The sequence below is a fragment of the Oncorhynchus clarkii genome, chromosome 16 (assembly GCF_045791955.1).
Source record: "Oncorhynchus clarkii lewisi isolate Uvic-CL-2024 chromosome 16, UVic_Ocla_1.0, whole genome shotgun sequence".
In the NCBI taxonomy this organism is placed as follows: domain Eukaryota; kingdom Metazoa; phylum Chordata; class Actinopteri; order Salmoniformes; family Salmonidae; genus Oncorhynchus; species Oncorhynchus clarkii.
This window is the reverse complement of record NC_092162.1, coordinates 36,771,818-36,795,507: the sequence shown is the minus strand read 5'-3', so window position 1 is coordinate 36,795,507 and position 23,690 is coordinate 36,771,818. Positions and strand designations below refer to the sequence as shown.

At 42.2% G+C, this 23,690-nt stretch overlaps 1 protein-coding gene across 2 annotated transcripts; it reads right to left on the bottom strand.

Moving 5' to 3' along the window:
- Window positions 1-9,415: 9,415 nt before the first annotated feature.
- LOC139368364 (Krueppel-like factor 15) lies at window positions 9,416-23,298 on the bottom strand. 2 transcript variants are annotated; one of them, XR_011626951.1, is made up of 4 exons: window positions 23,099-23,290; window positions 19,709-20,984; window positions 11,644-13,018; window positions 9,416-11,591 (listed from the first exon to the last, which is right to left on the bottom strand). XR_011626951.1 is itself a non-coding variant. In XM_071107140.1 (3 exons), exons 2-3 carry the CDS (start codon window positions 20,896-20,898, stop codon window positions 12,850-12,852), a joined length of 1,359 nt encoding a protein of 452 aa, XP_070963241.1. In that variant the 5' UTR covers window positions 20,899-20,984; window positions 23,099-23,298; the 3' UTR covers window positions 9,416-12,849. The 2 variants fall into 2 exon arrangements, 1 of the variants encoding a protein (XP_070963241.1); XM_071107140.1 differs by having other exon boundaries at window positions 9,416-13,018; window positions 23,099-23,298.
- Between the last annotated feature and the right edge of the window lie 392 nt (window positions 23,299-23,690).

The window sequence follows — 23,690 nt, the reverse complement described above, 5'->3', positions numbered from 1 at the left end:
ACAAGATCAGTCGAATCAAAGCTGCTGTACATTTAATGTGATTTGACATCATTTTATCTGTGGCCAATGACCTTGGGGCTTCTTGGAAGGGCACTTGTAATATTACTCTATGGCAGGACCCAAAGGGATGAAATGTTGAATGTCTACCCATAAACTTTGCGATGGCGCAGTGTCCCCATGAGTGACATGACACTGAGCCAATCACGGCGCAATGCTCCTATTTTTTGCTGGCTCTCCCCACCACCACAGATAGCACTGAGCTAGGCTGAAACACCTGCATTTTGGAGCTGCCTTACTGAAGAAAACAAAAAAGAGACCATGTGTGTATGCGGCTTTATTAACTTAATGATATATATATTTAAAAATGGTTTGCAAACTGACACGTGACACGTATTAATATCAAAATAACATGCAAAACAGGCAAGCCCCACCAATATTTGGTTTTACATATATAGTTGAAGTCGGAAGTTTACATACACCTTAGCCAAATACATTTAAACTCAGTTTTTCACAATTCCTGACATTTAATCCTAGTACAAATTCCCTGTCTTAGGTCAGTTAGGATCCCCACTTTATTTTAAGAATGTGAAATGTCAGAATAATAGCATAGTATAAGAATACTAGTATAGTATGAGAATACTATGAGAATACTATAGTAATAGTATGAGAATTATTTATTTCATCATCATGTCACAAAGTGCTGTACAGAAACCCAAACCCCAAACAGCAAGCAATGCCGATGTAGAAGCACGGTGGCTAGGAAAAACTCCCTAGAAAGGCCAGAATCTAGGAAGAAACGTAGAGAGGAACCAGGCTCTAAGGGGTGGCCAGTCCTCTTCTGGCTGTGCTGGGTGGAGATTGTAACAGTACTTGGCCAAGATTTTCAAATGTTCATAGATGACCAGCAGGGTCAGATAATAATAATCACAGTGGTTGTAGAGGGTGCAACAGGTCAGCACCTCAGGACTAAATGTCAGTTGGCTTCTCATAGCCAACAGCAGGTGCGGTAGCGAGAGAGTCCAAAACAGCAGGTCCGTGACAAAGTAGCACGTCTGGTGAACAGGTCAGGGTTCCATAGCCGCAGGCAGAACAGTTGAAACTGGAGCAGCAGCATGACCAGCTGGACTGGGGACAGAAAGGAGTCATCAGGCCAGGTAGTCCAGAGGCATTACCCAGTTGCGGCCCACTTTTTGGAAGAAAACCACTTGATTTCTTCTTTACGTTATATTGGCATTGAACATGTCACCCTCTTTAGGAGAGGGGGTGACCTCGACAATTTATTGTTAAAACGAGAGGCTGCCTGGATCTTTAATTTAAAGACCCTTGGTCTCAACGTAGACTTTGATCTGGAGCCCTTCTTGTGATTCTTTTGATTTTGCTATTGTAAATGTTTGTAGGCTTACGTAGCCAAATTGTATCTATGATCGTACACTATGCATTTGTTTTTTGTATGCTATTTTAATATATGAGAATCAACCAATGATATTGATTACAGACACCTGTGTGTGTCTTTTGACACTATATAAATGAGTCATCCCGCAGTGTTTGTCATTATACCCTGATGAAGACAGCTCGAAACGTCGAAACGTTGGACATAAATATGTTTGCATCTGAGCTCCTAGTGTGTGGCTCTCCTTTATTTTTTACGTTTTCCACTCCGCTAGCCAGCACCTCACCTAAATAGGTGTGCGTTTCTTTCGCCTCTAGATAGTCCTAAGGCACGGTCTTAGGGCTTACGTCCTCCGAGAATTAGAGAGAGAGAAGGAGAAAGAGAGAAAAAGAGATAGAGAAATAGAGGGAGAATACTTAAATTCACACAGGACACCGGATAAGACAGGAGAAATACTACAGTTATAACAGACTGACCCTAGCCCCCTGACACACAAACTATTGCAGCATAAATACTGGAGGCTGAGACAGGAGGGGTCGGGAGACACTGTGGCCCTGTCCGACGATACCCCCGGACAGGGCCAAACAGGCAGGATATTATCTAATTCTGTATTATGTTTCATGTTTTGTGTGGACCCCAGAAAGAGTAGCTGCTGCTTTTGTAACAGCTAATGGTGATCGTAATAAAATACCAAATACCATCACTCTCCTCATTGGTAAAATAGCAGTTACACAGCCTGGAGGTGTGTTGGGTCCAATATTGTCCTGTTGAAAAACAAATGATAGTCCCACTAAGCCCAAACCAGATGGGATGGCGTATCTCTGCAGAATGCTGTGGTAGCCATGCTGGTTAAGTGTGCCTTGAATTCTAATTACATCACAGACAGTGTCACCAGCAAAGCACACCCACACCATAACACCTTCTCCTCCATGCTTTGCGGTGGGAAATACACATGCAGAGATCATCTGTTCACCCACACCGCGTCACAAATTGAACCAAAAATGTCAAATTTGGACTCATCAGACGAAAGGACAGATTTCCACTGGTCTAATGTCCATTGCTCGTGTTTCTTGGCCCAAACAAGTCTCTTTTTCTTATTGCTGTCCTTTAGCAGTTTCTTTGCAGCAATTCGACCATGAAGGCCTGATTCACACAGTCTCCTCTGAACAGTTGATGTTGAGATGTGTCTGTTACTTGAACTCTCTGAAGCATTTATTTGGGCTGCAATTTCTGAGGCTGGTAACTCTAATGAACTTTTCCTCTGCAGCAGAGGTATCTCTGGGTCTTGAAATTCATGTGGCGGTCCTCATGAGTCCTTATTGTTCATAAACATTGGCACATTCTAAGATCCGATGATAGTATCATAATGTGTTTTCGGACCTTGCCTTGGTCGTATTCTCGCGGGGCAGAAACCTCAGAGATCAATTGGTAAACTCTGATTTACCACCCCAAGATATCCCTGCACAATGTGTATTTGCGCCCCTACTGGATGGAAACTACAAATGTAATGGCTGTGATCAATGCAATGGCACTTATAAATGTAGATCCTTCAAACATCCCCAAACAGGGATACAGATCCAAATCAAAGGTGTTATCACATGCTCCACTAAGGCAGTTATTTATCTTGTGGTAAAAATGATGTGGGTAAAACAAAGCGTGAATTAAAAGCACGTGTCTCGGCGCATCGTAGCACCATTAGTTGTAAAAACTCGACTTACACAGTTGCGACCCACTTTTTGGAAGAAAACCACTCGCTACGTTATATTGGCATCGAACATGTCACCCTCTTTAGGAGAGGGGGTGACCTCGACAATTTATTGTTAAAACGAGAGGCTGCCTGGATCTTTAATTTAAAGACCGTTGCTCCCTTCGGTCTCAACGTAGACTTTGATCTGAAGCCATTCTTGTGATTGTTGTGATTTTGCTATTGTAAATGTTTGGAGGCTTATGTAGCCAAATTGTATCTATGATCGTATGCTATCCATTTATGTTTTTTGTATGCTATTTTTTGCTATCCACACCAGGCCATGATTACAGACACCTGTGTGTGTGTTTTGACACTATATAAATGAGTTTGTCATTATACCCTGGACATAAATATTTTTGCATCTGAGCTCCAAGAGTAAGCGGCTCTCCTTAATTTTTTTAAAGTGGTCCTCATGAGAGCCAGTTTCATCATAGTACTTGATGGTTTTTGCGACTGCACTATAAGAAACTTTCAACTTTCATTTCAAGTTCTTGAAATGTTCCGGATTGACTGACCTTCATGACTTAAAGTAATGATGGACTGTCGTTTCTCTTCGCTTATTTGAGCTGTTCTTGCCATAATATGGACATGGTCTTTTACCAAATAGGTCTATCATCTGTATACCTCCCCTACCTTGTCACAGCACAACTGATTGGCTCAAACGCATCAAGAAGGAAATAAATTCCACAAATGAGCTAATAAGGCACACCTTAATTGAAATGCATTCCAGGTGACTACCTCATGAAGCTGGATGAGAGAATGCCAAGAGTGAGCAAAGCTGTCAACAAGCCAAAGGGTGGCTGTTATTTCATAGTTTTGATATCTTCACTATTATTCTACAATGTAGGAAATAGCTCAAATAAAGAAAAACCCTTGAATGAGTAGGTGTTATAATTACACTTTTGATTGGTAGTGTAGATATATAATTGTGTATTTTTTTTAATTATTCTTTATTTCACCTTTATTTAACCAGGTAGGCCCAGTTGAGAACACGTTCTCATTTACAACTGCGACCTGGCCAAGATAAAGCAAAGCAGTGCGACAAAAACAACAACACAGAGTTACACATAAACAAACGGACAGTCAATAACACAATAGAAAAATCTATGTACAGTGTGTGCAAATGTGGAAGAGTAGGGAGGTAAGGCAATAAATAGAACCTTGAGCGTGGCTCAGGTGCACCCATGACCAGCTCGGAAACCAGATTGCATAGTGGAAAAGGTACGGTGGGATTCAAAATGGTCAGTGATCTGTTTGTTAACTTGGCTTTCGAAGATTTTAGAAAGGCAGGGCAGGATGGATATAGGTCTATAGCAGTTTGGGTCTAGAGTCTCCCCCTTTGAAGAGGGGGATGACCATGGCAGCTTTCCAATCTTTGGGGTTCTCAGACGATACGAAAGAGAGGTTGAATAGGCTAGTAATAGGTGTTGCAACAATTTCGGCGAATAATTTCAGAAAGAGAGGGCCCAGATTGTCTAGCCCAGCTGATTTGTAGAGATCCAGGTGTTGAAGCTCTTTCAGAATATCAGCTGTCTAGATTTGCGTGAATGGAGAAGCGGGGGGGGGGGGGGGGGGCTTGGGCAAGTTGCTGCAGTGGATGCTGAGATGTTGGCCGAGGTAGGGGTAGCCAGGTGGAAAGCATGGCCAGCTGTAGAAAAATGCTTATAGAAATGATAGATTATCGTAGATTTATTGGTGGTGACAATGTTTCCTATCCTCAGTGCAGTGGGCAGCTGGGAAGAGGTGCTCTCATTCTCCATGGACTTTACAGTCTCCCAAACCTTTTTGGAATCAGTGCTACAGGATGCAAATTTCTGTTTTAAAAAGCTTGCCTTAGCTTTCCTAACTGACTGAGTATATTTGTTCCTGACTACCCGGAAAGGTTGCATATCGCGGTGGCTATCCGATGCTAATGCAGAACGCCACAGGATGATCTTGTGCTGGTCGAGGGCAGTCAAGTCTGGGGTGAACCAAGAGCCGTATCGGTTCTTAGTTCTAAATTTTTTGAACAGGGCATGCTTTTTTAAGATGATTAGGAATGCACTTTTAAAGAGCAACCAGGCATCCTCTACTGACTGGATGAGGTCAATATCCTTCCAGGATACCCGGGCCAGGTCGATTAGAAAGGCCTGCTCCCTGAAGTGTTGGTTCTTTGTAAAAAATGTGGGTCTGAAAACACTGCCCTGAATGACGTGTCACCAATGCATGAGAGATATGCAATATTTTACAATTTCAATGAATAATAGGCTGCAAGGGATTTGGAGTGGTTGGATGTCATTGGATGTCATTGTGGTGCTAAGCTTTGTTGTGGTTGCTTGCTCCCATCTAGAATCAATGGAGAGTCTTCAAAGCCACTGGGAGAGAACGGACCGCTAATACCAAACAACAAATGTTTTGTGATTTGGTCTCCTTCAAAGTCTGCTTTCCCCAAAGGGCTGCCAGTTAGCTGGCAGAGTTTGGGAGTTGACAATGCCTTGCTTTCACGTTGTGTCCTTTTGTCTACTTCGCCATGTTTGTTGTCTTTGCTCTCTCATGCTTTGACTTTATTCTGGACAATCGACAATTCGATTTAGGGCATAAGACAAGAAGTATACTGTAAAGATGGTGATAACATTTCTGTCTCTCAGGCGTTCCCTTATGGTTTCAGGTGTTGCTGTCAGATACACACTGAGTGTACAAAACATTAGGAACACCTGATCTTTCCATGGCAGACTGACCAGGTGAATCCAGGTAAAAGCTGTGATCCCTTATTGATATCACTTGTTAAAACAGCCAGCCAACTTGACACAACTGTGGGAAGCGTTGGAGTCAACATGAGACAGCATCCCTGTGGAATGCTTTCAACACCTTGTAGATTCCATGCCCTGACAAATTGAGGCTGTTCTGAGGGCACAGGGGGGTGAAACTCAATATTAGGAAGGTGTGACAGTCGATCAATGTACAGTTCCATTCAATGCTGGTGTAGGAGGACCCAATCCATGAAATCAATTTCAGTGTAATCATTGTTTTCAGAAAACAGTTGAACTATGTTTTTTTTAGGGATTCTAGCTTCACTAGCTGTAATTAAAAAAACATGTATTTAACCTTTATTTAACTAGTCAAGTCAATTAAGAACAAATTCTTATTTACAATGAAGGCCTACCCCGGCCATAGCCTAACCCGGGAGACGCTGGGCCAATTGTGCACCGCCTAAGGGACTCCCAATCACGGCTGGGGTCTGTAGTGACTAAGATTGCAGTGCCTTAGACCGCTGCGCCACTCGGGAGCCCAATGAGTGATGTAATACAATCTCTGTGGCTGAGATATAACTCTCTATTTCCGAGTCTTCGATGAATGAATACTGGAGGATGATACCTCATCTCTTTCTATAACTACTAGACATTACTACACTCCAAGAGTAAGCATAACTACAGTACCGGCCGGAATAGCAAGCTCCCCATATCAGAGGTGTGTGTGCTATCAGCTGTATGTTATGCCCTCTCTCTCTTTCCAGGAATCCACCTGACACCATGGACAGCATGTTCCTAAGCACACTGAATATTAGGGGGGGGGGGGCTCCTGTACAGTCCTTTAGTTGATGAGGGTTGGGCAGAGCTCCAGATGGTTAGGAATTACCAAGGAACTCAATTTAGCCCGTAATAGTTTTTTTACACAATCTTTACCACCATTGTTGTTTTCCTCCTATTCATCGTAGCATTTATACATGGTGTATTCTGGTCAGTTGGGACAGAGGCCATTTTACCACTAAATGTCCTCTTTACCTTTCTTTCCCACATTTAACCAATGTGTCTTGACATTAACAAAAATTCTAATCAAACGGAAAGTAATGAATCGTAACTGTGGTTAATCAACGTTGTTTCCATGTCCTTTCAACTATATAAAAAAACAATGTGATGACGTTGAATTGACGTGGAAAATGTATTGAATTTGCAAAAAGTTAACATACGGGCATTTTGTCTTTTTTTCACCCAACTTTTAACCTAAATCCAATGTCATGGGGAAATGTTTTGTTGATTTCACTTTGAATTCACATTAGTTAACAGCTGAACCAAATTTAACTCAAAAGTAGACATTGTACTGACATTTGTTCCCAGTGGAAGAGCTATTTAAATTTTTAAAAATATCAAACTATTCAGGTTTCTATTTATGACATGGGTTCAATATTTCTTTCTGCTTTAGCCCCGCAGCTAAAGATGCCCTCTAAGAGCACTCATCTCTGTCCCTCTCTTTCTGTGTCTGTCTCCTTCTCTCTTAAACACAAATGCACACACACACACTATAAAAACCACACGTGCACCATTATACTTGGTAGCAGTTATTTATAAATGACCTAGACTACCTGAATTCCACTGCAGATGGGACATCTGCTCCTACACCGTCCAATCCTCCTAAAATAAAGACTCATTAATCAGACAGCAGTTGACTTTGGAAAGCCAAGGTGATATGCTTCCTGATTTATCACACTCTCGTGCACAGGTTGCCTTGTGGCTCATTAGCACGCCACCACAGTCCAAATTTAAACCCAGCACTGGAATATATACAGTGTTTCAATGAAGCATCCATCTGTAACAGCATTATACTGATACATTTCAGACTGGGCATGAAGCATCTGATACACTAAAATGAGTACTAATTATATGAGAGAAGCAACAGCTGTGTATATTGCCATTCAAATCATGCCATTGATGTAGAGGGGTCATTCCACCAATCAGGTGCCTTTTGAAAAGTCTAATAAAGAGCATATTCTCAACTTAATAAACCCCCCCCCCCCCCAAAATTCCCATCTCTATAAAAAATTACTAAGTGCCCATTAACTGCCAAATAAATTAACAGGGTTGACCGTAACAGGGTTGACCGTAACAGAGTTGACGATTTCTTCTTAAACAGCCATGAATCCCCTTGTGACAGGGGGAATGGAAGCTTGTTGTGTGCAACGGGGATTGGCAATCAAATGCAAGCTTCACAAATAAATAAGAAATTGTAAAAAATATTTTGAGCCACAAAACACCAGAAAATTGCCACAAAGAGTAGAAGCAGCTCACCTGCTTACTCTATGATTTGACTATTAGATGTAAAACAATTGTTTTTAAAAACATTTTTTTTAGAAGGAATAGTTTCACCATATTAAAGTTAGATTTCAGTTCACATAACAGGGTTTTACCTTAAAATAAAGAACAGACGTAATCACATGGAAAAAATACTAATCTTCAGAAATGACTTTGTTAAAGCAACAAAATAATTTGGGCTTTACAATGATGGTGCAACTTGGGAGAAATGTTGGGATTAAGTGGGTTAAAATCTTCCAAGAAGTGACACGGTTGCCGGAGGGACAGATTTATTGAATTCTCCATGTGGTCTATATTAAACGACACTTCGTTTAATATAACATGCTTTTAAAATTCAATATTGGTGCATAATTTCTACATAAAATATCAAAGGACGGAAAAAGCACCCAGAGGTCTCTTATGTCACAGATCAACACAGTGGTGTCTGAACATCAAGCAGAAATGACTTTTGTATAGCCTGAAGACAGGAACAGGGCTGAAGATACTAGGCCTGAAATCAGAATGGCCCCCAAACAGATGTCTTGAATTAAGTCCTCCTGCATCCCAGAATGCCTCTAAACCATAGCGGCTCATAAATCAATGTGGGCTACATAAATAACAGCATCATATAGTCAGGCGTGCTCTCTCTGTTTATACAGAATGACTCAGCAAATGTGTGGCTGGCAAACATGCCTGCAGTGAGACCCATCCAGCCTCCCATTAAAGAAGTTGTTAAATGCACATAGGGACAAGGAGAGGGAGCATGAGAGAGTGGGAGAAAACGAGTGAGTGCTCCATGAATGCTTGCCATATGGTGTACATCTTATTCTGGCATTCCTCGGGTTTTCCAGCTTAATAAAGTTTCTTGTCTAGCTTTAAAAAATGTTTTTCCAACCAACTCACTCGGAAGCAAGGATATCAAACAAGCCTGAAAACAAAAGCTTATTTGAGAAACCAAACGGTCCACTGGAGAGACCCATGGCCATAAAGGGTAATAAGAGCATATCACTGTACCCTTGTGTTGTTTGACTGTTTTCCCCCTGTTGGTAGTGTAATAGCAGATTATGATGAATGCTAAAGATAAAGAGTAGGCGTTACAGTGATAGAAAGCAGGAAGTCATGCAAAAATGGAATGACAACAACATACCTTGCATCAATGACCACGGATTATTTTTGGACAACAAAGCTCTAACTAGACCAAATATGGAAAAAAGGAACACCAAGCATAACTACTTTATGTTTTGGGTTTGGTTTATTTGTAAATGCATCTTAAGTAGAACAAAGAAAAATATATCATATCTATATAATATATCATTCATTGTCATTATGTACACTTCTTTACATTTTTGCACTAGAAATTTACACAATCCCAGAAATTATAAGAATAATATTTCTGTGTCTTTTAGATGCATCTAGCGACAGTATATACATACATTCATGGGTTAAAATAACACCGTTTAAAAACAAAAAAAAGCCTTTCAAATTGAATGAAAGGATGCTAAGCATACTATTCTCCCTATACCTCTTAGGTTCAGATATTGATAATACATAAAGGACATGCCATCAAAGACAGTGCAGTTTTTGCAGAGGGAGAAGATAACTCAAATACTGTGTTTATAATGGTTTTCGTTTCCCCCCCTACCTAAGCCAATCATGTGTCAGCTGTAGGTAAAGGAGGGTAACTACGGCCACGTGCATTGGAGAGATTTCTATGACCATTTACTTTCACGTTTTCAAGAGTAGAGTAACTAATACATAGCACCATGGAATTCCAGTTCTTATCCACCAAATTCAATCCCTCAGGAGCCTTGGCTTACTTAGCACTGCTATCAATTTGAAGTAGAAGTCACTGTTGGAAGGCTATTGGTTTTTTTCAGTACCATGTGTTGATGACATGAGGCAGACCATTGTGTTGATATTGAGGAGACAGTGAACTCCGGCTAGTGAAGCTAGAATCCCTAAAAAAAAAAACATAGTTCAACTGTTTTCTGAAAACAATGATTACACTGAAATTGATTTAATGGATTGGATCCTTCATTGCTCCTACACCAGCATTGAATGGAACTGTACATTGATCGACTGTCACTGACATACACACATGTTCTGATTGACATGCTCATATTGGCAGGGTAGACATTCAATGCTCATGTGCTATGGAGATTTTATACAGCCACCAACTAAGTGCTATAATTATGTTCAAATAGATCCTCTGTACTCAGTTGAGATATTGGCCCCAAAGGACATATGGTGCCTTCGGAAAGTATTCAGACCTTTCTCCACATTTTGTTACGTTATTCGAAAAATTTAAAAAAAATAAAATTCCCTCAATCTACACACAATACCCCATAATGACAAAGCAAAATCATGTTAATACATTTTTTTAAACGGAAATATTACATTTACATAAGTATTCAGACCCTTTACTCAGTACTTTGCTAAAGCACCTTTGGCAGCGATTACAGCCTTGAGTGTTCTTGGGTATGACGCTACAAGAATGGCATATGTTCAATCAGTTTCAAGTCTGGGCTCTGGCTGGGCCACTCAAGGACATTCAGAGACTTGACCCAAAGCCACTCCTGTGTTGTTTTGGCTGTGTGCTTAGGGTCGTTGTCCTGTTGGAAAGTAAACCTTAGCCCCCAGTCTGAAGTCCTGAGCATTCTGGAGCAGTTTTTCATCAAGGATCTCTGTACTTTGCGCCATTCATCTTTGCCTCGATCCTGACTAGTCTCCCAGTACCTGCCACTGAAAAACATCCCCACAGCATGATTCTTCCACCACCATGCTTCACCGTAGTGATGGTGCCAGGTTTCCTCCAGACGCGACGCTTGGCTTTCATGCCAAAGAGTTCAATCTTGGTTTCATCAGACCAGAGAACCTGGTTTCTCATGGTCTGAGAGTCTTTAGGTGCCTTTTGTCAAACTCCTATTGGGCTGTCATGTGCCTTTTACTGAGGAGTGGCTTCCATCTGGGCTCTCATAAAGGCCTGATTGTTGGAATGCTGCAGAGATGGTTGTCCTTCTGGAAGGTTCTCCCACCCCCAAAGAGGAACTCTAGAGCCTTATCAGAGTGAATATCAGGTTCTTGGTCACCTCCCTGACCAAGGCCCTTCTCCCCTGATTGCTCAGTTTGGCCAGCTCTAGGAAGAGTCTTGGTGGTTCCAAACTTCTTCCATTTAAGAATGATGGAGGCCACTTTGTTCTTGGGGACCTTCAATGCTGCAGAAATGTTGGGGTATCCTTCCCCAGATCTGTGCCTCGACACAATCCTGTCTCGGAGCTCTACGGAAAATTCCTTCGACCTCATGGTTTGGTCTTTGCTCTGACGTTCACTGTCAACTGTGGACCTTATATAGACAAGTGTGTGCCTTTCCAAATAATGTCCAATCAATTGAATTTACCACAGGTGGACTCTAATCAAATTGTAGAATAATTTCAAGGATGATCAATGGAAACAGGATGCACCTGAGCTCAATTGTGAATCTCATAGCAAAGGGTCAGAATACTTAAGTAAAATAAGGTATTTCTGTATTTCTACATTTGCAAAAATGTCTAAAAACCTGTTTTCGCTTCGCCATTATGGGGTATTGTGTGTGTGTAGATTTCTGAGGATTTATTTTTATTTAATCAATTTTAGAATAAGGCTGTAATGTAACAAAATGTGGAAAAAGATCAGGGGGTCTGAATACTTTCCGAAGGCACTGCATTGTTACAAGGCCAGACACGTGGATGACATTAAGATATTCAAATAGCATGAGCTTCAAGAGTCACGGACATAACACACATTCAACTAAATAAAAAATAGCATCTCCTCCAGCTAACGTATACAAATATACAAAAAGAAAACATACAATTATTCAGTACTGATCTAAAGGCCAGTCGGTTCACATATAAACAACGCACCATAAAACAATGTGCATATTTCCTTTTTGTTGCACCTCGTTGTACGGCAGTTGGCTGTTCACTGTTTGCTGTTAACTGATCCACATGCCTTTTACCTGGCACGAGTCATCATAGTGCTCCTGTAATGAAAATAGGAGACAGCCTCCACATTTTGCCAGTAGCTTATAATGGCATGATCCTGATAATGATCAGTAGTTCAACATGAACGTTTGAGTATTAATATAAATGTTTTGGTTTTAAAGAACTACGTAGTAAAAGTTTAAAACCCCCGTAGGCGATGAGAAGAAGGAATGTTGATGCATTAATTATAGGCAGGTACATCAACAACAATTCATTCAAACCTCAGTGTAAAAATACTTTGCATAACAAAACTTTTGTTCGATTCTCAAATCTTATCTTTAAAATTTGAATGACGACAAAACCCCCAAAATGAAAGAAAAACTATTTACAAGACGTAATACACCTGTGAAGATGTCATGTCAAGTAAGAGTTTTTGTTTTGTATCACCCAATAAATTATCACAGGACCACCAACGTGCGTCACACAATCTTGCACAAACACACACATACACAAACAAAACATTCAAACACTCTCTCTCTTAACCGTTGTTTGAATGTTCAGTCCCACTGTCCCCTCTGCTACATGCCCTCTCCCACATTAATTCCTCCAACTCTCTCTCTCACACAAATATCCTATCCTTGTCTCTCTGTGTGTCCCCTGGCGAGGCCTCAGTCTAGCAGGATGGGGGGGGTGGGGGGATCAACAGAGTCAGTTTGCAGAGTGCACAGTCCTGTTGCTTCGTGGAAAGCGGTGGACTTTGATGTGTTTGGACAGGTGATCGCTGCGGGCAAACTTCTTCTCGCAGACAGGACACTGGTAAGGCTTCACTCCAGAATGGGAGCGCCGGTGTCTGGAGAGTTCGTCTGACCTTGAGAACCTGAGAGACAGACAGACCAAGAGCACAAAAGACATGAGTCCTATATCAGTCTAACTGTTTGTCATATCAAACTGTTTGCCACCCTGAGATAAAAAAAAAAAAAACCTTTCTCTGTCCGACTACACAACACAGGATAAAGGATCTTTCCAACACTCTTCAAAAAAAAGAGTTCTACCCATATTATAGCTCTACCCATATTTGGGTTTAACACATCTTCAGAAAAGTCAAACAGATCTGTTTTTGGTTTTCACTCTAATCCCTGGGTAAAGGGTTAACTCATTACTCACGACAGACTCTGTGGGTGTGTGTGTGTGTGTGTGTGTGCACGCATTGAGGCTGTTTAATCTGGAACAGGGGATTGATTTCCTAACACATCGCAAGCATGCCCTTTTCCCAGGAAGGTGTTAATTCCCAATGGTAACATACTGATTAAAGAGATTTTAAGTAATTCCTAGACATTCATTCCATTGACATTGACCATGAACCATGTTGCAACTGTGCTATTGAGATTAAATAAAAGGATCCCTGCAAGATACGTGTGTCACACCCTGACCATAGTTTGCTTTGTATGTTTCTATGTTTTGGTTGGTCAGGGTGTGATCTGAGTGGGCATTCTATGTTACATGTCTAGTTTGCCTAGTTCTATGTTTGGCCTGATATGGTTCTCAATCAGAGGCAGGTGTTAGTCATTGTCTCTGATTGGGAACCATATTTAGGTAGCCTGGGTTTCACTGTGTGTTTGTGGGTGATTGTTCCTGTCTCTGTGTTTTACACCAGATAGGGCTGTTTTTGGTTTTCCACGTTTATTGTTTTGTAGTGTTCGTGTTTATCTTTTTTTTATTAAACATGAATCAATATAACCACGCTGCGTTTTGGTCCGCCTCTACTTCACCTAAAGAAAACCGTGACAACGTGGTAATATGGCTACATACACACATGGAATAGTAGGTGCTACACATACTGTATATAACACAGTAGTAAAAATGGTTACAATGACTAGGTTACATTAGCAACAGAGGATCGATCGCCTGTATGGGCCTGTATGGGCAGAAGTAAGTTTAAAACAAATACTGTATGCCACTGTATATAAACTAGATAAGTGGTTCCGGGCATGAAGACTGAGGTACATTTTTCTTACTCTGACATTAGGAAATCTCATTGTTAATACTATTATATTACTTATGTACTCTACGTTATGCGTCAGTACCCTCTATACCCCAAAGCTGATATTGTTCTATAACTCCTTCATGTTGAGACATGTTTGAGACAGTTCAGTTGTCTCTGACCGAAACTCAGCTTCACCTTGTCCTCTAAGCTAATAAACCTTACCTTTAGAACTGTAACTGAAGGGGCCACAAAGGGACCCAAACAACTATTATCTCTTCCTGGATTTTGATATGAAGTATTTCCCTGTAGGAAACTGTAAGGCTATTTTATATACAGTACAAGTCAATAGTTTGAACACACTGACTCATTCCAGGGGTTTTCTTTATTTTTTTTACTATTTTCTACATTGTACAATAATAGTGAATCATGTAGTAACCAAAAAAGTGTCAAACAAATCCAAATATTTTGGATTTTATATTCTTCAAAGTAGCCATCCTTTGCCTCGATGACAGCTTTGCACACTCTTGGCATTCTCTCAACCAGCTTCACCTGGAATACTGTTCCAACAGTCTTGAAGGAGTTCCCACATGTGCTGAGCACTTGTTGGCTGCATCTCCTTCACTTTGCGGTCCAACTCATCTCAAACCATCTCAATTGGGTTGAGGTCAGGTGATTGTGGAGGCCAGCCCATCTGATGCAGCACTCCATCAATCTCCTTCTTGGTCAAATAGCCCTTACACAGCCTGGAGGTGTGTTGGGTCATTGTCCTGTTGAAAAACAAATGATAGTCCTACTAAGCGTAAACCAGATGAGATGGGTCGCTGCAGAATGCTGTGGTAGCCATGCTGGTTAAGTGTGCCTTGAATTCTAAATACATCACTGACAGTGTCACCAGCAAAGCTTCATGGTGGGAAAACCACATACGGAGATCATCTGTTCACCTACTCTGCGTCTCACAAAGACACGGCGGTTGGAACCAAAAATCTCAATTTTTTTTTCATCAGACCAAAGGACAGATTTCCACCGGTTTAATGTCCATTGCTCATCTTTCTAGGCCCAAGCAAGTCTTTTCTTCTTACTGGTGTCCTTTAGTAGTGTTTTTTTTGCAGCAATTCGACTACGAAGGCCTGATTCACCCAGTCTCCTCTGAATGGTTGATGTTGAGATGTGTCTGTTACTTGAACTCTCTGAAGTATTTATTTGGGCTGCAATTTCTGAGGCTGGTAACTCTAATGAACTTCTCCTCTGCAGCAGAGGTAACTCTGGGTCTTCCTCTCCTGTGGTGGTCCTCATGAGAGCCAGGTTCATCATTGCGCTTGATGGTTTTTGCGACTGCACTTGAAGAAACTTTCAAAGTTCTGGATTGACTGACCGTCATGTCTTAAAGTAATGATGGACTGTCGTTTCTCTTTGCTTATTTGAGCTGTTCTTGACATAATATGGACTTGGTCTTTTACCAAATAGGGCTTTCTTTTCTACACCAACCCCACCTTGTCAAATTACAACTGATTGGCTCAAATGCATGAGAAGGAAAGAAATTCCACAAATTAACTTTTAATAAGGCACACCTGTTAATTGAAATGCATTCCAGGTGACTACCTCATGACGCTGTTTAAGAGTACGCTAAGAGTGTGCAAAGCTGTCATCAAGGCAAAGGGTGGCTACTTTGAAGAATCTCCAATATAAAATATTTAGATTTGTTTAACACTTTTTTGGTTACTACATGATTCCATATGTGTTATTTCCTAGTTTTGACGTCTTCACTATTATTTTACAATGTAGAAAATTGTAAAAATAAAGAAACCCTGGAATGAGTAGGTGTGTCCAAACTTTTGACTGTAACTGCTATATGAAACTGTTATATAAGCAGTGGTTTGGAGGTGATGGAGGTTGGGCTTATGCCAGTAAGGCTGCTTGTGGAGCTCCTGTGGGGCAGGGTGGAACACCCAGGCATGGGGGAGGGGAGCCATGATTCCCATCACCTCCACAGCTCAGTTAGGCTACACTCTGGCTCTGTTCGAGCTTGTCCCTGATCTCAGCCCTGTAGCATACAGTAATTACTGATAAGAGCTGGCAAAGGCCAAAAGGAGCGGTCTTACTGTGGTGAAATACAATAACTACCAGTAAATGTGTCCTAAACTCTTTTCCTGTAAACATAATGTTCAAACACACTCATGAATGAACACAGATTCCAGTCCACAGTGAGGGACAGTGTTACTCTAGCCACCCTTGTCATAGACTGTTCTCTCTGCTACTGCACGGATGGCAAGCGATAATGGAGCTTTAGCTCAAAGATGCTCCTAAATAACTTCTACCCCCAAGCCATAAGACTCCTGAACAGCTAATCAAATGGCTACCCAGACTATTTGCATTGACCCCCCCCCCACACACACTCTTATTATCAATGCTTAGTCACTTTAATAACTACATGTACATATTACCTCAATTACCTCGACACCAGTGCCCCCGCACATTGACTCCGTACCGGTACCCCCTGTATATAGCCCCGCTATTGTTATTTACTTCTGCTCATATAATCATTTGTTTTTCTTATCTCTTACTTTTTTAGATATTTTCTTAAAACTGCATTGATGGTTAAGCAATTCACTAATATTCACTTCTTGTATTCGTAGCAAGTGACATTTTTTTATATTTTTTTATTTGTTACAGTGACTCATGAAAGTCCACAGGGAGGGACAGGGTTACTGTAACTCATGTAAGTCCACAGGGATGGACAGGGTTACTGTAACTCATGTAAGTCCACAGGGAGGGACAGGGTTACTGTAACTCATGTAAGTCCACAGGGAGGGACAGGGTTACTGTAACTCATGTAAGTCCACAGGGAGGGACAGGGTTACTGTAACTCATGTAAGTCCACAGGGAGGGACAGTTTTACAGTGACTCATGTAAGTCCACAGGGACGGACAGGGTTACTGTAACTCATGTAAGTCCACAGGGAGGGACAGGGTTACTGTAACTCATGTAAGTCCACAGGGAGGGACAGTTTTACAGTGACTCATGTAAGTCCACAGGGACGGACAGGGTTACTGTAACTCATGTAAGTCCACAGGGATGGACAGGGTTACTGTAACTCATGTAAGTCCACAGGGATGGACAGGGTTACTGTAACTCATGTAAGTCCACAGGGAGGGACAGGGTTACTGTAACTCATGTAAGTCCACAGGGAGGGACAGGGTTACTGTAACTCATGTAAGTCCACAGGGAGGGACAGGGTTACTGTAACTCATGTAAGTCCACAGGGAGGGACAGTTTTACAGTGACTCATGTAAGTCCACAGGGACGGACAGGGTTACTGTAACTCATGTAAGTCCACAGGGAGGGACAGGGTTACTGTAACTCATGTAAGTCCACAGGGAGGGACAGTTTTACAGTGACTCATGTAAGTCCACAGGGACGGACAGGGTTACTGTAACTCATGTAAGTCCACAGGGAGGGGCAGTGTTACTGTAACTCATGTAAGTCCACAGGGACGGACAGGGTTACTGTAACTCATGTAAGTCCACAGGGAGGGGCAGTGTAACTCAGTGCATGAGTATGAAGGCTCCTCAATTTTGCTAAAAGGTAACAACTTCAGCCAACTACATAAGTTGTTCCAATTGCACACAACTATCCAGCTCTTGGGACCTTCATTAAGCTACAATTACAGAATCCGGCACACAGCAACCCCAAAGCACTTTAGTTCAAAATTTGAAGAATGGACACTAAGGAACAATATAATCATATCTTATTTTTTTTAAACGTTTTACTGTAAGTTGAATCGGGTACAAAAACAAGACAAACCCTTTTTTCAGAGCGCCATGGTGTTTTCACAATAAACAGTTTGGGTTCAAACATACGGTCCACTAGTAATCCCATACCAATGTTCCCCTGCAACTCTGTACCGACGTGAAAGTGTGAGTACAACAGTTTAAATGTGTTTGTGCCTATCTATGCTTGCCTGCATGCATGTACCGTATATATTGTGTGTGTGATAAAACGCAAAAGGATCCACAGCTTTATAGTACATGTGTCATTTGGTTTTATGGACATGAAGAGAATCCGAGGAATGTCAAAAACACTCTTTCATTACAACACAAGTCACTCAAATTGCAGATGGCTGGAGGTGCAAATTTCCCAAGCTCACTTCCATTTCCTGACCAGGACGACGTAAGGAGGAGGGTTCCCTCAGACAGAGAGCAGCCTCTGAAGGCCACACTGTGCCCTGGGGGAGGTGGGTGGATACAACAGGCCCAGGGCAGTCCTGTCCCAGGGCAGACTGCTGAGCACTGCCAATCTTATCAGACTGGAGAACCAGCTATTCGATGTTTAGTATTTAGTTGTGCAACTGTGTCGGGTGAAGAGGTTAGGGAGATGGTTTGAAGACCAAAGGGCAGCAAGTTCATGGTCCATACAATAGGTTGGACTTTGGTTGTTGAAGAATTAACTGGATGTTGGATTTCCTATTTGTGGGATTACATATCTGTCTGGTGAATGAATGATATGCAGGTTGACGTTTATTGTCATGAGTCTTGTCCTGGTGGTCCTGAGTGATTTCCTCTTAGATAGGCCAGCTGCAAAGTATTGTAAAAATGAATGAAAACAAAAATGTGTGTTTTGGTCTTAATTTAAGGTTAGGCATTAGGGTTAGCAGGGTGGTTATGGTTAGGGTTTGGTTTAAATTCCGATTTGATTACTTTGTGGCTATGCCAGCTAGCGACCACTCTGCAGAGCTGCCTCCAGAACAAGATTCATGACGAAGAACACTAAACTGCGAATAATACGGGACAAATGCATGCTTTATGCTTGCTGAGTGAGTAGAAACAAAGAAACGTGCTTAAAACTCCTTTGGCTACTATTTGGTCATGGATTATAATCTAATTAGTACGCCAGAAAGTCAGTCAAAGTGCGGCTTGCAACCAAAACTTTTATATCTTGATTTTGCAAGTGTGCAACAGAGTGCAGATAGAGAGCAAACAGAGAGACAGCTACTGTCGAGGGAGCAAAGTCTGCCCGCACTTCAAAGGCCTTAATCTCAAACTCTGCAATAGAAGAAAAATCACCGATATGGAGACAACGAGAGAGCATGAGAAGAGAACAAATTATATATGGATTTTATATGCGGGAAACTAATCATTTTAGTTCTTCATCATATCCAATCAAAATGACGTAAATCTTAATTTATATTTTCTCTGAACATTCAGCTCTGTGTTTTGCAAAACAGCTGCAGGGATGGACTTTGAATGGAATCATATCACTCCCTGGTAATCAGCCAGCAAAGGAAGTTGATAACCATGTTAACTTCTGTGAAGAATTGACTCATCTCAGATAATACAACCACAGTCAACAGAGATGGTTGCATACTCTGTTGCTTCTGCAACTAAAACAATGACTGGTGTCCCTAAACTGTCATACCTGGATGGACCATCCCATTGACAGCTGAACAGCAACCTTGTCACTCCTGGACTTCACTTTGAACACACAGTGCATATAGTCACATGAATAACCCCACACTGAGTATACCTATGAGCTCCACCTGTGAAGTCTGACTCTAACCCAACCTATAACGTGCTTGAACCCACTCACCTCCATCCACAGCCAGGCCAGGTGCAGGCAAAGGGCTTCTCCCCCGTGTGCCTTCTCAGGTGGGCCTTCAGGTGGCTGCTCTTAGTGTACATCTTGGCACATCCAGGGAAAGTACACTTATGCATTTTTATAAGGTCCGCTACCGAGCTCTTCTGGAACTTCTGTCCTCCCACCAGGATCCCAGCAGCCTGGCCACCTGCAAGCCCACCCTCCCCGGGACCCAGGGGCTTGGCGGCTATGGGTACGGGTGCGATGCGCACAAATTTGGAAGATGTACCATTGAGATTAGCTGGGGACATCAGCTGGGGCACCAGGGCAAAAGTCTGGCCCTGAATGTTGACCAGGAGCTGGGCAATTTTGATGTCTGAGGTGGGCTGGGTGGGCTGCTGTGATACTGGTGTTGGTATCGCACCTGGGATTGGCTCTTGCTTAATCTGGATTGGTTGAATCTGCAGGATGACAGGCGACACACCGGACCCCTCTACTGATGCTGGTGTCCCAGCACTGTCTTCCTGTTTAATCCCACTACAAACGTTGGAGTCTGTTATCGGGGATGTTGGTGTGTGTTTGGTCTCTGTGGTGAGGTCAGTAGCACCGGCAACAGGTACTGTTTGGTCTGAGTGCGCTAGCCCAGGCACTGACCCTGTCACCTGACTGTTAACATCCAACATCCCACCCTCGCAAGCCTCATTCTTCAAAGCCACCACCTCCATATTCTCCTCCAGGAACTCCTCTATCTCCTCCAGGGTGGGCTGAAACAGCAGCCCTATGTGATCATCCAGGTCCGCTGGGAACTCAGGAAACTCAAAGCACTCCTCTTTGGTTGTCGGAGACAGGCGGTCCCTCTTTGACTCCCATGCTAGACCCATGGGGAGGATGGGTGGTACTGAGGGGGATAGAGAGGGAGTAACTCCACGTCTCAGTGTGGCCTGGGAGAGCAGGAAGTCCAGGAGACCGTCCTGGCTCTCTCCACTGCTGCTGCTGCTGCCATAGCTGGAACCCAGCACCTGGGACTCAGGGCTGGAGCAGGAGCGAGCGCTGGACGAGTCACTCAGGTCGTCCTCTGAGAACGGGGAGGACAGCGCCTGGTAGACACCCGTGTCTGTCACCATGTCCGATGCGTGATGGTCTGCCGGAGAGTTGGCGTAATACATGAAGATCTCCTCGCCTATCGGCAAGTGATCCACCATTCCTGTCCTGTGCCAGTCACAGCTCTGCTAGCTCCCCTCTGGTTTATACTAGTTATAAGTGTATTATTCAGTTTCTCCTCTTCTCCCTAGAAAAGAGGAATAGATGTCCATCATGTGTGAAAAATGGCATGGCAATGGAGAAAATTACAAGAGAGAGAGATCATGTTATCCTCCGCTAACAACAATAACTCAAGAGTCATAAGGATAGTTATATAGCACTTCTATAACACTCCCTCTTGCACCAGAGCATGTGCCTGCCTGGGGGTTTAGAACAGCGTTTCCCAACTCCAGTCCTCCAGTCCTCCAGTACCCCTAACAGCACACATTTTTGTTGTAACCCCAGACAAGCACACCTGATTCAACTTGTCAGCTAATCATCAAGCCCTCAATGATCTGAATCTGGCGAGTTTGTCCAGGGCTAAAACAAGCATGTGTGTTGATGGGAGTACTTGAGGAGCTGTGAGCAACTGGTTTAGACAGTAAATATTAGCTGGCCTGCCGGGGGTCGATGAGTTCTTATTAAACCTCAGCTTGGGCATGGAGCAAAGCCAATGAACTTTTTGTTGTTGTTGATTTTAGGATTTTTTTTTACGAGTTGTTTTGCACGTCAGGAGTGTCCTTATAGCCGTTCCCATTTAAAGAGTATGTTTCCACTTCACTTTCACGTGGTCGTAAAAACCAAGGTCGAAAAAAGATGACCACAACAATTGACAAAGCTTTCTTCTGGATATACAGGTAACTGACAAAATAAAGGAAACACCAACATAAAGTGTCTTAGCATTGGGCCACCATGAGCCAGAACAGCTTCAATGCACCTTGGCATGGCGGTGGAAAACTCTGTCTTGGTGCCGCTCCAGAATCTCCAATAAGTGTTTAATTGGGTTGAGATCTTGTGACTGAGACAGCCATGGCATATGGTTTACATAGTTTCAATGCTCAACAAACCATTCAGTGACCACTCGTGCTCTGTGGATGGGGGAATAGCCATGGTAGCCAAAATAACGGCCCAGCATTTTCATAGATGAACCCAGGCATGATGGGATGTTAATTGCATAATTAAGTCAGGAACCACACTTGTGTGGAAGCACCTGCTTTCAATATAATTTGTATCCCTCATTTACTCAAGTGTTTCCATTATTTTTGGCAGTTACCAGTTACATTGCAATACTAGCCTAGTGTAATAGTAGGCCTAGTCTAATTCCCGTAGGTTACTACAGGGCAGGCAACAGCTGCTGTCACCTTAACTTGTCAGCTTCAAATAATAGGCTTGCTTAACCACACATTTCAGTGCATTTTATCATCAAGTAATGGGCAACTTATTGTTCCACTATTCATTTCAATAATATTTTTATATGTGATAAGTGAGGATTTACATGGTGTATTTTGTCTTCCGAGTAATATCCGCTTGGTATTTTCCTTGGGCAAAGGTAAGAAAAACTTGTCTGTAAAATCGAAGAGATTTTGTTGGCAATGATTATCTGCCATTAAAGCCAATCATTATTAAAACTTAACTGTATTACACTGTACTAAATGTGGGTGCTTGAAACTAGTTGAGCGCCCCCTTCCGTAGACCTTAGAGCCTTCAGTGATTTGACCGATAATAACCTGCACATCATAAAAGCGTTGACAGCGTTGACTTGGCTACAACCAATACTTTGAATGGATCGGGCTGGGTGCAATTAACTTCTGTCATACTAGTAGCCTATTTGAATAAACCAAAACATTATTTAAAAATACGTAGCAGATAAAATGGTAACAACTAGACAACTATGGTGTAGGCAATGTTAAAGAGATGTACATTGTAGGCCTAACCACATTGATACCATGTGACAGTCTCCCTCATTCCCTTTCTGTGAGAAACATTTTTCTAGTTGAATGCAATAACCTATGCATCTAAAATATAGCCTATCCAAAGTAGTGCCATTTTGATGCGCATATCTACGGTGAAAAATAAGTCCTTACACTATACAGTGCACATTATGTCCACATACTCAGCATAAGCCTGTTCATTCGACGTAGCAGTTTCCCCCTACTGTGTGCGCCCCATAGGCAGAAAGCATGGAGCACCATGCGTCCTCTCGACGTAAACATGTTGTAATGTCCAGTGCCGCGATGGCCGAGGGAGCGCACCGGAAGACGCACGCACCAATGCGTTTTCTACCATCACTTCCCATATTTACGGCATCGATTATACACTTACCTTTATGTATCGAGAGAAATGTTGTCCTTTCACCAAGTCTTAGTAAGAGATCACTTCTCCGGTGGCGAGATGACGTCAATAGTCAATAGGGTTGTGGATAGCCCCTTGAGAGGAGCCTCTCATCGCAATGCCGAGCGGTAGAGCTGGAGCTACGATCTACTGTGGTAGTACACCGTTACATGATTGGTGCTGTGTAGCTTATAAATAAAATAAGGGGTTGGCAGTTGGTTTATGAAGGCTCGTCTGCTCTGCTCTTAGTATTGGTTGACAACGCTTGGAGGCTGGGCTCCAAATTTGTCGTCAATAAACTCTCTACAGATAGGCTCTAACCACGTTCACATCAACAGTTTTTATACTAGTAGAGTCATACAGTGTATATATATATACACAAAAATATATATACAAAAAAATATATATATATATATACCTTTTTGTGTGGGTAAAATGAATTCAAGTTGAAGTTAACTTCGATACAATGTTTTTAAATACATATTTGCGCATAAAGGCGTTTCCACCGCCATTTCTCTCAAATATTGATTTAATAACCATTGTATCAAAGTAAACTTGGAATCACGCGATGATATGGTGTGTG

What these genes read in the sequence shown, in the direction of transcription:
- LOC139368364 (XM_071107140.1), bottom strand. Translation starts at nt 20,898, where the DNA reads ATGGTGGATCACTTGCCGATAGGCGAGGAGATCTTCATGTATTACGCC. An exon ending in TGGCCTGGCTGTGGATGGAG is followed by an intron (nt 13,019 to 19,708) that starts GTGAGTGGGTTC and finishes TCTGTCTCTCAG; the next exon opens with GTTCTCAAGGTCAGACGAAC.